General features: G+C 34.9%; 2 protein-coding genes across 2 annotated transcripts in view; both read left to right on the plus strand.

Moving 5' to 3' along the window:
• HELRODRAFT_169464 (hypothetical protein) overlaps positions 1 to 6,872 on the plus strand; it is a gene marked incomplete at both ends in the record, with an annotated part of 7,060 nt that extends 188 nt beyond the window's left edge. Inside the window, 3 exons of the mRNA XM_009015272.1 lie at positions 3,569 to 3,737; positions 5,925 to 6,011; positions 6,751 to 6,872. Coding sequence (XP_009013520.1) covers positions 3,569 to 3,737; positions 5,925 to 6,011; positions 6,751 to 6,872 — 378 coding nt within the window. The remainder of the gene's footprint in view (positions 1 to 3,568; positions 3,738 to 5,924; positions 6,012 to 6,750) is intronic.
• Positions 6,873 to 7,261: 389 nt separating this feature from the next.
• Positions 7,262 to 7,802, plus strand: HELRODRAFT_169465 (hypothetical protein; the record flags this gene model as incomplete). The annotated part of the gene is made up of 2 exons (XM_009015273.1): positions 7,262 to 7,276; positions 7,452 to 7,802. 2 exons carry the CDS (start codon positions 7,262 to 7,264, stop codon positions 7,800 to 7,802), a joined length of 366 nt encoding a protein of 121 aa, XP_009013521.1.
• Between the last annotated feature and the right edge of the window lie 6,134 nt (positions 7,803 to 13,936).

The raw sequence follows: 13,936 nt of genomic DNA on the forward strand, positions 1-13,936 counted from the left end.
TAAACAAAATGAACAATAACGTAACGAACTAAGCGAAACCATGAGCAATGTAAACAACCTACACAATACAACATCATCCCCTACAACAACAACAACAATGGCAACAGCAACAACAACATTAACAACAACAATAACAACATGAAAAAACATTTCGTTAACGTTAAAATGAACAATTTAACGCAACAGCAAAAAAATAGCAATTTATAAAAAAAAACTAATGTAAGTATGTAAGTGGTTAGGTAAATGGGTAGGTGGTTGAGTATGTAGGTAGGTAGGTGGGTGGGTGGGTAGGTAGGTAGCTAGCTGGAGCTGGGTAGCTAAGCAGGTAGTTAGGTAGGTATAGGAAAGTAGGTAGCTGGCGGTTGGAAATGAATGCATTTAAATTGTTTCATTATCGTATTGGCCACCACAGACATCAGCAGCGGGCCACTGACAGACATGGAAACCTGAGAAGCAGAGCATGAACAGCATCAACAAATAAACATGGGACATAACAAATAAAACATAGCACGTAACGTACTAACGTATAATTTAAATCGAATTAAATGCCGTAGCAAGCACTCTACTACGTCTACCTGCACGGTGACAAAACCGTAAACAAACAACGACACATACCGACACATCAGAGTGTTTATGTCCTATCTATGAGAGATTATTGTTGCACATCAATATCCCCAACCAACAGGCATTTATAGAAACACAAAAAATAACCCACACGCACACACATTATTGTGTGTGTGTGTGAGAGAGAGAGAAAGAAAAAAAAGAGTGAGAGAGAGGAAGAGAGAAAGAAAGAATGAGAGAAAGAGAAAGAGAGAAAAATGTGAGAGAGAGAAATAGAGAGAGAGAGAGAGAGAGAGAGAGAGAGAGAGAGAGAGAGAGAGAGAGAGAGAGAGAGAGAGAGAGTGTGTGTGTGTGTGTGTGTGTGTGTGTGTGTGTGTGTGTGTGTGTGTGTGTGTGTATCAATTATGCAAATAAGTAAGTTGTGTATAACTGGTTTTAATTTAATGTTTTATACATTCATAAATTGTTTCTAATTTAAATTTTTTTAATTTAAAGTTTTTGTATATTTTTATGTATTTTATTGGTGTATTTGCTCAAATGTTTATGCTTAAGTTGTTCAGGATGTTTAAATTACATGATGCGTGCCTGTTTATTTGTTTGTGTGAGTGTGTGAGTGTATGTGTATTTGTGTGTGTCTGTGTTTGTGTGTTATTAATGTATGACTGGTGTTTGCAAATTTGTTTACGCAATTTTATTTGCATAAATATATTTGCGTGCGTGTGCGTGTGTGTGTGTAAAAGAATGCACGTGTGTATGTTTGTGTTGTGTATATGCATTCTTTTGTATGTATTGAATATAAATACGTGTATTTTGATGAATAAATATGTTTGTATGTATTTTACTAATATTCATGTGTGCATGTATTGTGTCAATGTGAATGTATGTATGAATGTTGCCAACATAGATGCATGCATGCATGCATGTGGCCTATGAAGGTAGTCGGAGAATTCTGACTGGCTGTTGCATAACGTAATAATGAGGTTTCACGTGAAAGTCACTATGCTGGCGGTGATGACGACGACGATGATGATGGTGATGATGAGGACGAGGATGATGATGAAGACGATGTTGGTGAGAACGATGATGATGATGGGATGATGAGGAGGACGATGTTGGTGACGATGGTGTTAATGATTATAATAATGAAAATGATGATGATGATGATGATGATAATAACGGCAGTGGTGGGTGATGGAGGTGGAGGGTGTTGATTGGAATAATAACAATAGAAATATTTTATGACTTCTATGTGTCAGGATATTCTGCTCAGCTTTTTTTCCGTGCATATAAACAACATACAAATCATCAGCTTACAAAACAAAACAACAGCATAGAAAACCAACAACATACAAAACTACAACATACAAACAAACAGCCTACAAAACAACAACAAAATACAAAACGACAACATACAAAAAAACAACATACTTGACGAAACCACAACATATGAAGGAAAAACAAAATCGTTTAAAAGCAGGATGTTAGCAATGGGAAGACCAACAACATTTTCCATTGAGGATTAATTTGATTGTATGTAAGTAAGAAAACAAAGAACGAATAGAGAAAAACTTTCTTGTTTATAAATACAAGAATGCCAAAATTTAATTTTTGCCATCTTAACCACAAAATATATTGAAAACATTTTATTTAAAAATGGACGACGATGAAATATTTATTAATTGAGTTTGATTCGCCGAATGTTACTAGCTTAATTTAGGCTCAAAAATTTAGTAAATGTTTGTGTGTGTGTGTTGTATGTGTTTGTTTGTTTTTTTGTGTGTTGTGTGTGTGTGTGTATGTGTGTGTGTGTGTGTGTACGTAGCACCAATTCAAAAACATTATTACGTTCAACAATTAAAACAAAAATAACAGCCGCTCATCTATTATTTTTTTCAACTTTATCAGTAAAATGTTGTCGCAACATAATTATATAGTAACAACAACAAAAAAACAACAACAACAACAACAACAATGATTATAACAATGATTATAACAATAATAAATAATAATAGAAATAGAAATACTTCTCCAACTGCCGATTGCAAGATATCGACAAAATGATAATGACGCCGATAATTGTTCCCGCAGTTATCAAATCGACGAACGACTGAAGAACGATTGACGTCGATAAATGAAGATGACGTCACGCTTGCGCGCTAATCACGTGAACTCTCGTAAACGCTTCACTTCTTTTTGCCTTGTCTAAACTACAGAGCGCTTTTCCTATTCAGGCAGTTGCTCTGTTTGAGTTTGTTTGCATGTTTGTCTTTGTTTGTTTGTCTGTATGTGTGTGTATTATTGTCTGTATGTGTATGTATTATGTACGTATGTGTATGCTTGTATGTGTATGCGTGTGTTTGTAAGTATGAGTATGTTTGTATGAATATATATGTATGAGTATGTATGTATGTATGTATGTTTATTTATGATTGTATGTGTGCATATGCTTTTGAGTGTGTTTTAGTGTTTGTGTGTGTGTGTGTGTGTATCGGCGAGTGTTTGTGTTTTCATGTGTATATGTCATTTAGATATGTGTTTGGTGGAGTGTGTGGATGTTTGTTTGTGTGTAGGTTGTTCACTATGAACATGTTGTGTGTGCTGTGTGTGTGTGTGTGTGTGTGTGTGTGTGTGTGTGTATTGTGTGTGTATGTGTGTGAAGATTTTTAAAATAAAATTCGAGAATTGTGTTCATAAGAATAAATTGTGAATTGTGTGTATTCTGGAGTTGTACAATTTCTGTACATACTACATTTCAGTAACGACACTATGCGTGCGTACGACACATGTCGTCAACTCGTTCTATCTGATGAATCTGATGCAATCTGATAATTCCATCTCGTATTTATCTGACGAGTAAATAATTTGAATGTTGCAACCGTGAAATTTCAACTATGTAATCATTTTGAATGTTACTGATGTTAATAATAACAACAACATCATCAACAACAACAACATCATCAACAACATCATCAACAACAACTACATCAACAACGACGACGACTAGGAAAATAACAAAAACATCATCGACAGAAACAACATTAACAACATCAACAAAAGCAACACCAACAACAACATAATCATCAAAAACATCATCAACAAAAATATCAACAACATCAACTACATCAGCATCAACAACATCAACAACAAAAATATCAACAACATCAGCTACGACGGTTAATACCAAATGGTAATTGAATGGTAATTCTTGTCGTTGAGTATTATGCTGGTGACGTAACTTTAATGATTGAATCCTTCATTCTTTTAAAATTATTTCTTAATAAAACTTGTTGGATCGAAAGTAGCCTCAACTGCTTGCCTTCAAACGTTTTAAATGAATTTGTATCAGTGACCAAATCATTTTTTTAGGGAGTTATTAAAATTTATTTATAAGTATTACAAATAATTTTTTGACATTTTCAAACAATTTCTTCATAACAACCGAATGTAATCAGGCTGATATAAGAAAGCGCAACAATACATACATAATGGCGATGATGACAAACTGATGATGATGATGATGACAACATGATGATGATGATGACAACATGATGATGGTGGCAAAAAGATGAGGATGATGAAAATAATAATGATGATGATAACAAAATGATGAGGACGATAACAAAATGATGATGATGATTATATCATATTATGACGATACATCGGTTAACGATTGGTTATTTTAACTTATGTTGCTGTCTGCATGCATTTATATGTGAATGTATATACATATATTAATCTATATATATTCCAAACCATCATCATCTAATCATCATCATCGTCATCATCATCGTTATCATCAAAACATCTTCTTCATCATCTTTATCATCATCATCATCGTCTTCGTCGTCATCATCCTTATCATCAAACAACTTCTCTATCATGCATATCATCATTATCATCATCGTCGTCATCATCAACATTATCATCATCATCATCATCGCCGCAACATCTCATCGTCACCATCATCATCATCGTCGTCATCGTCATCATCGTCACAACATCTCCATCATTACCATCATCCTCATGGCCATCATCACCATCATCATCACCTCATCATCACCTCATCATCACCTCATCATCACCATCATCATCACTACCATCATTGTCGTGGTCATCTCATTTAGTTTCACATTGCAGTTGAAGCGTAAACAAAGATCAGTATGATGACGTCATCATTCGAGATGTTGTCACGTGTTTTGTTTACGTTTTGGTAGGTGGTAGGTGGTTCACCAGGTTCGCGTGTTCGTGTTTTGTTTATGTTAGATGATTGATGTATGCATTGGCAACCAACAACAGAACGCAACAGTTAATGTTGTTGCAATTATTTTTGCTGTTATTTCAATCATTATTAATTATATTATTTACGTTGTTTATATTGTTGTTGTTATTACTACTATTATTATTTTTATTATTGTTATTATCTTCATCATCATCATAATTATTATTTCTATTATGATATGATGATGACAAAATGATGATGATGATGATTGTCATTATTATTATTGTTGCCATTATTTTTATTGTAGTAGCAGTAGTTGTTATATTATAATTGTTGTTATTGTTGTTTATTGAACAGTGTGACGTCATTACAACCCGATGTGACGTCATAATCTGGTCACTATCAGATCAACTTGTGGCTGAAAAGCTTTCAAACGTTGGTGGTGGTGATGATGGTGATGATGGCAGTAATGATGGCAATGATGATGATGACGATGATGGTTAAGATGATGATGGTGGTGATGAGGATAGTGGTGATGATGATAATGGTAATGATGATGGTGATGATAATGGTGGTGATGGTGATAGATATGATGAGGGCAATGATGATGGTGGTGATGATGATGATGGTGGTGATGATGATGATTTCAAACAGGAATCTATGTAAATTAAACCTTAAATTTATTCATATTATTTTTATAAAATTACTTGATATGTAAGATTATTTATTTCCATTAAATTCTTGAAAATTTTATTACACTGTTGTATTGGCGAAAATAATGTCTGTTACAACGTTATCAAAAAATCTTCTACAGCAAGAGTTGTAACGAGACAAAACTGTAGAGCTGATCAACAAAATTTTAAAAGAACTCAAATGACCAAGGAAAAATTGGCACTGCTTGCTAAGCCAGCTGTACAATGATAATTTAACCATACATTGATAGTTCAACCATGCAAAGATAGTTTACTCAAAGAGGAAATTTTCCCCAAAGTAGTTACCTCCCTCTAAATTTTTTTAGTTTATTTTTCATAATTCTCACTAAAGTATTTTTTCGGGGTTTCAACATCAAACTCACAGCTAATGCAAAAACACGTAAATCAACGACACGTCACATACACACATCACATTTTGCAATCAATAGGCGGGTATCTTTTTGCATTTGAACCCTGTCCCTTCCACAACTGCGTCAAGCATCCTAAACTATCACACCATCGCGTTGTCGAAAACGGTCAAACATATTATGTTTTTAAAACTACTGTTATATTAAAAAACTAACAAATACAAAATAATAACTCCAAAAACAAAACGATGACTAAGAGAATCGTAAAATATAACGATAACGATAGCGAGAGTAGCAACTTTGATAGCACTGACTTGTAACGCAATAACATAAATCGCATTTTCAAGTTGCTAGGACGATAAACCTTTCATAATCATCATCCATGGGTGCTGCCTAACTACATCGCCAAGTCTGAAACCAACTTAACTGCTCTTTTTAAATTAGCCAAATGTCGGTTGGTTGGCTGGCTGATTGGCTGGCTGGTTGGCTGGCTGTTTGGCTGGCTGTTTGGCTGGCTGTTTGGCTGGCGGGCTAGCTAACTGGATGGATGGCTGGATGGATGGATAACTGGTTGGCTGGCTGGCTGGCTTTAGAATCCTTGGGAAAATTCAACTTGTAAAAACATTTGATAATTAAATTGAGATGGAATTGGCTGATGAAATTTACCGATTTGATATTTTTGTTGAAATATTTTAAAAAATAAAAAAAATGTTTCGCAATTATTTTTCATCTTCAATCATCTTCATTAAAATATTAAAAATTTGTTTTTCCCAGACATCCATCTACTTTTTTACTCTTTAATAAAATACTCAAATGAATATTTGAATCAAATCGATGCTTATAAAATAACGTTTCGTTAAATGATAATAACAAAAGCACTTTCTCAACAACGAACGAATGCACTCAGGGACAGCCACAGCAAAGCCACAAGAGTTACACCAATTTATACGCGAGGCATCTAACAACGAAATGAATGTATCCGACGACAACAACAACAACAAAAACAACACCAACGACAACACCACTTAAACCGAAAACAACAAAAGCAACAAAATAAGCAAAAACAACTCCACAACAACATTAACAACAACTACTACTACAAAAACAACACCAGCCAGTAACAGCATGCAATGCAGATTTTATTAACGCCAAACTGCGATAATAAAAGCATTAATATGATTTAAATATACACTACTACACACTCACACACATACACACACACGCACGTACACACGCACACACGCACGATGAACAGGCATCTTATGAAATATGTTGAATTGTAATCAGTTGTGCTAAATTTGCGCTAGTCATCGACACGGGGTGTTGATGTAAATAAATATGTGTGTGTGTCTGTGTGTGTGTGTCTGTGTGTGTGTTTGTGTTTTTTTAGTTTTTCATATACATATGCTTGCACACCTATGTGTACGAGTCAGGTTGGTATAAATATACACAAGTATGAAATGTGCATGTTTATTTACGTGTAAATATTTATGGGTCTATGGCTTCTGCAAGTTAAACAAAAATGAGAATATAATGATGGAAGAATATTAGTTTGCAGGTATCTTTTTTAATAAACCAAACACCATTCCTATCAGTTCCTACGTGCAGAATCACCTGAAGAAGAAACACAACACAAAAATCGAAACGTTGAAAAAACACAACGTAGAAATAATTCACTACAACAACAATCCCCACAATCTCAGGATTGCAAAATCTTTGCCCATTGAACAAAGAAGTCCAGCGATAAATAATCAACAAAAGGCTACTGCAGTCCTACCAACTAACAAAGTCAAAATTCGAACAAATTCACTCAGTGAAGACACAGTAACAAAGTCACTCAAGATCTATATTATAAACAGACAAATAAAACAAAATAAACAAAATCCGTGTGGAACACTGACAATAACAAATGATTGTCGTAAAAAAGCTTTTTATGTTGGAATGTACATAAATGTTTAAACGAATATATATATATATATATATATATATATATATATATATATATATACCATAATACCCGTTTATTTACATTATAAAGATAGAAAAGAGGAAGATACACGAGAGGAAGATGATCATTAGGAAGAAGCAATCACTTCATGCTCCATGGAGCGGAACGACATCACACGGACATCAAACACTTGCACGCATGTTCATATGCATGCATGCACTCAATGTTGAAGAACAAATAATGCATGAACAATATACCGTGCATACAATCACATAAAACCATACATACAATCACACACACACACAACCACACATAGACAATCACAGATACAACCACAAATACGACTTCACGTATAGTCACACATATAGTCACAAACACACAACAACCACTTTCCTAACATAAAAAAAACACATACACACGACAGCTCATAAAAAATATACAACTAAATTGCAAACATTTGAAAACCCAATTTTGACTTTAAAACTGAAAAACCCTTGAAAATAATTTTCAGTGTAAAGTTTATAGACATATACACTATTATGCACATACATGCAAACACTCACATACACAGTTTCATACACACACACACACTCACCTACACAAACACATACAAAAACATTCACCTACACTCACACATATACATCGCATATACAAACCCATATGCAAGCAATACACACACTCTCACTCACACATACAAACATACACGCACATACGCACACACATGCAAATGTACACATACACACACACACACACACACACACACGCACACACAACAGGCTCACAATCGCATCGCAACATCTTCAGCACATAAACAGCATTCATTCATTTGATAAAAAGCATCAGTTTATTGCTGTAATTGACGTTCACACTTGAACAAAAATAAAAATAAAGAGGAAAGTTGCAAGTACACATACACACACACACACACACACGCACACACACGCACACGCATATATATATATATATATAATGTATGCAGTATAAACTTTTTAATGGTTAAAATAGTGTAATCGTTGCAGTTTTTTGTTCGATAGCTCGTCAGAAATTGATGCACAAAGCTGATTCTTTCTCACTGATTTATCTCATGTGATATCGGTAATAATTTCGATACAATTTTTTCTGCAAAATAACAATATGTTTTGAAATTTAGATTGTGGTCTTGAGAGGTGAACATTTTTTATAAGACACAAGAGATATGTATCAATACATAAAGTGCTGGCTGGGCAATCAACAGGCAACAAGTACATGTAACAACTGCACAACAAACGAACGAAGCATGCAAACAGACTAACATGTTTATAATTAGTTACACAAATAAACATATCGCACGAGCACATATAAACACACACACACACATTCATGCATTTGATAAGAGACGCAACACAACGATAAAATATTCTTTAATGCACATTTGTGATAAGTACCTGCAACAAGGAAAGTTATCTTAACGACCACGCTATATTACATTCGCTGCTCTACCTACCTACCTACCCACCTTCCCTACCTACCCACCTACCTACCTTACCATTTTACGCTTCTTGGCTGACTGCTTGATATTTTGATATGTTATTGGTGAGTTGTTGGTGTGCTGTGTTGGTGTGCTATCTTGGTGTGCTTAATTGAAATGCTATGCTGGTGTTGTATTGATATGTTATTTTTATCGCTAGAGCGTTTTTTCTTGTTATCGTTATGGCCCATTAATTGGCCAATTCACTGTTATGCTTTTCATATTTGTATCCAGGTTGAAAGATTGGTACTCAATTGGTAATACAATTTTCATTTATTTTTATTACACTGGTTACTGCTTTTTCTATTTCTTTCTGAATAAAATGCCTAATTAACGAGCAATTTACAACATTTCCTCCAAGAAGCAGACATTCGTGAGTTGGATGGATGGAGTGATGCATGTGCGTGCGTGCGTGTGAGTGAACAAACAGTGCATACAAGTGCTTCATATTTATTGTTGATTGCTTGATGATGTTGTGTGCGAGTGTTGATGACTCCTGCCCTATTATTTCTTCATCATACGTTCTTCCACATCCGTTTGTTTCTGGATGCTTGTGAGTGTGCGTGCGTGCGTGCGTGTGTGGTACATGCGTGTGAATTGTTGATTGTTGCATGTATTTGTTGAAGAAGTGTTGTGTGCAAGTGTTGACTGTTCAAATATCTTTTTATACATTTGTGTTATCTGTGTGTGTGTGTGTGTACGTGCATGCGTACGTGAGTGTGTGTACGTGTGTGTGTGCGCGCGTATGTGTGCGTGTACGTATGTGTGCGTGTGTGCATTTTTGTACAGGCTGATGATTTGAGATTAAGGACTTCTGGTTAAGATTTTTAGTTGATCGTTCGTTGGTTGCCCATGTGATGGGATGTGATGAATGTAATGTTGATTGCCGATGAAAAGCGATAAATTGATGGCGCGTACTCTTGTAAGCTAGCAAAATGTTGTTGTTGCTATTTTTATTAGTGTTATTTTGTTGTTGCTTGAATGACTCTTGTTGATTTTTTTTTCGTCAATGTTTTTTTATACAAACAAAAACATAACCTGAACAGACCTGCGAAAACACAACCTCCCGTCATTAAAATTTAACAACGTCTCGTGAACTCGCAGCCGAAAAATGTGCATTCGGTAAAACGTCTGCTTTTGCTAACTGTTATGTGTGATTAATTACATTAAGACCTGCATGGATAAGCTTCATGAAACATATTTTCAATGTTATTGAATCAAAATATCTTTCCGACAACAAAATGTTGTGGAAAATAGGAACGAAAAAAATAAATACATTAAGCGAAACCGAATCCACTAATGACCAAAAAATCAAGTCCTTGAAAATCCTTGAAAAACCGAAAAGAAATCCAATGAAACACACGAAAGATTTTGACAGAGACAAAACAAACATAAACAAACATAAACAAGCCGTTTAACAGGCACGTCGATAAAACAATAAACAAAGACATATAAACAAACAGAAGCATAGATATAAAAGTGCATAAACTCAAGTGCTCCTTCCTACTGAAGGCCTGATGTATGAGACACAAAAAATCAACCTGGATGGATGAATGGATGGATGGATGGATGGATGGATGGATAGATGGATGGATGGATGGATGGATGGATGGATGGATGGATGGATGGATGGATGGATGGATGGATGGATGGATGGATGGATGGATGGATGGATGGATGGATGGATGGATGGATGGATGGATGGATGGATGGATGGATGGATGGATGGATGGATGGATGGATGGATGGATGGATGGATGGATGGATGGATGGATGGATGGATGGATGGATGGATGGATGGATGGATGGATGGATGGATGGATGGATGGATGGATGGATGGATGGATGGATGGATAAATGAATAGATGAATAAATAGACTGATAAATAGATTTATGGGTAACAATTTTAGTAGATTAATGGATAACCAGCTATCTGGATGGAAAGATAAAACAATGGATGGATGAATGTGTTTTAATTTTTCCCAAATAGAATGTTATTTGTTTTACGTGCTTGCACACACGTACGAAGCAAACATGAAATGAAATGAAATGAGATCAAATGAGAATTCATGATAAGTAGGCAGGGCAGGCAGACATGCACACGAGCGCATATTAAACAGCAACATTAAACATGACAAACGCAGTTGCATAAAAAATAAAATGTAATAACAAACATATCAGCACGACGTGAAAGAATTCTCGCAATTTCAAGTTGCTTTCAATTTATGAAGTTTCAGGTTCTTCCAACAAATGCAGCTGACGTGAGTTCCTCAGACTTCTTACAATTGGCTGGCTACAGCACCATTGAAAGGGGGCTTATTTATGGGGCTGCCTCTATCAAACTGATAACTCCACGGTGATGGTGATGATGTGGATGATGAGGATGGTGATGATGAAGCTGAAAAAGAGATGATGACGATAATGATAATGACAAAAATGAAGGTGATGATGATGATGGTGAGAATAATAATAATGATAATAATGATGATGATGACGACGACTACGATAATGATGATGATGGTTATGATGATGATGAATATGAAAGCGATTAAGGTGATGACTAAAATGACGTAAAAATTATTATTATTATTACCATTAAGATAACTATTACTATTATTATGATTAATTACTAAACTGATGATAAAAATATTTTAACATCCATTATTAAACTTTTGCAAACATTGCAGCCACTGTTGTTTGTGTTTAGAAAACTTCTGGCAGTGCTATGACAAACAAACATGTTATACGAATATGATTGTAATGTGTGTGTGTGTGTGTGTGTGCTTGTGTGAGTGAGTGTTGGTACGTGTGTGCTGTGTAGGTGTTGGTACGTGTGTGCTGTGTGCGTGCGTGTGTAAACTTGCATATAAAAAGTGAAAGAAACATTTTAATGGCTCCCACACTAGAATTAGTAGCTTCTTAAATCAGCATCACTTCAAGTTTCTAATGAAGTTTTACGCTGATGAGGTAGACTGTGATAATGATAATGTTGATAGCAGGGATGATGAAGAGGAAGAAGAAGATGATGACTATGACGATGATGATGATGACGACGGTGGTGATGATGATGATAATGATGATGATGAGGGTGATGATGGCGACAATGACGTTCAATCCTAACAGATGGAAACACCACAAAAGAAAAAAAAATATGATTGAGTGATGCAAATGATGAAGTGAGTTTGTGGTGGGTTGGGTGATGTTGAATTCGTTTAATGTCTGCATTGCATGGAAGGTGGTTCACGTGATCTACAAAGTACTTTTAGATCTGTTCGCTTTGAAATTTTAATAGATATGCAGACGCAAAATTCCAACGGCTTTCCATAATTTATAGACTTTGCTGGTTTGTTTAATGCTGCATGAAAGGTTGATAAAGTTTTTTTTATTACATTTTCACTACTCTACTTTTGGCGGAGAAAATTTTTCATTTTCATTTTGAAATAATAGTTCCATCGTTTGCAAATCACCGTCCACATCGTAGTTCAGCTCTGTTATCATTTCAATATACGAACTTTATTACTTCATTAAAGTCAGTCATTAAAGAATTATTGTAAGCGTTTGTACAGCTGATGTCAATTTTTTTGATGTTTTCCAGCCGATGTTGTTGTGTTGTTATAAATGTTGTTGTGTTATTATAAACGTTGTTGTGTTGTTGTAAATGTTGTTGTGTTGTTGTTTTTTTGTTCTTATATGTTGTTATATTATACATGGTAATGTTATATAATATATATTATTGTTATTGTTGTCATCGTTGTTGTTGTTGTTGTCATCGTTGTTGTTGTCATCGTTGTTGTTGTTGTGGTTAAGATATTTGAAAATTTATAACGAACCCACTTGCACGTTGTTCCCTTTCCATGCCACTTCCAACAGGCACCTTGCATCTTGGCAGAGTAATTTAGAAGCGGAAGTATTTATAATTTAATAACGTGTTAGAGTTAATAACGTATGAGACTGTTTGTGAAAGAGAGAGAGAGAGAGAGAGAGAGAGAGAGAGAGAGAGAGAGAAAGAGAAAGAGAAAGGAAACAACATTTGATTGACATTTGATTGTACTATTTAAATAATCCTGCTTATAAATCGTTCCTTTATAATTTAAAATTTTTTGATTACATTCATCCATTAAAATATTGAGAGTGAGTGAAAATAAATTTTGGAAAATGGTTAATGAATAAATGAATAAATTAAATATTCATAATGTAATTATGTAAGTGTGTCTGTGTGTGTGTGTCTGTGTGTGTGTCTGTGTGTGTGTGTCTGTGTGTGAACAAAGACTCCCCATAGAGAGGTTAATAGTCAATCAGTGTCCACCTCCACAACAACCTGTAATCATCTCACCGCAGTAAAAACAACAACTTCGTCATTACTACTACAACAACTTCATCGTTACAATAACAACTAAATCATTACAACAACTAAATTATTACATCCAGCAACAACAACCTCATTCATCATAACATCCACGGCACAATCATTACAACAACAGCAACAACCACAATTTCTTTCATTATGACAGCTGTAGCAATTTTACAAAAATGATTGTAAAACAACTTGACATGACTAACAAGCACCACAAACAACACAACAACAACACCCCAAACAATACCACAAACAACATAAAAACAACACCACAACAGCACAAC

This window comes from Helobdella robusta, assembly GCF_000326865.2.
Source record: "Helobdella robusta unplaced genomic scaffold HELROscaffold_15, whole genome shotgun sequence".
NCBI lineage: Eukaryota > Metazoa > Annelida > Clitellata > Rhynchobdellida > Glossiphoniidae > Helobdella > Helobdella robusta.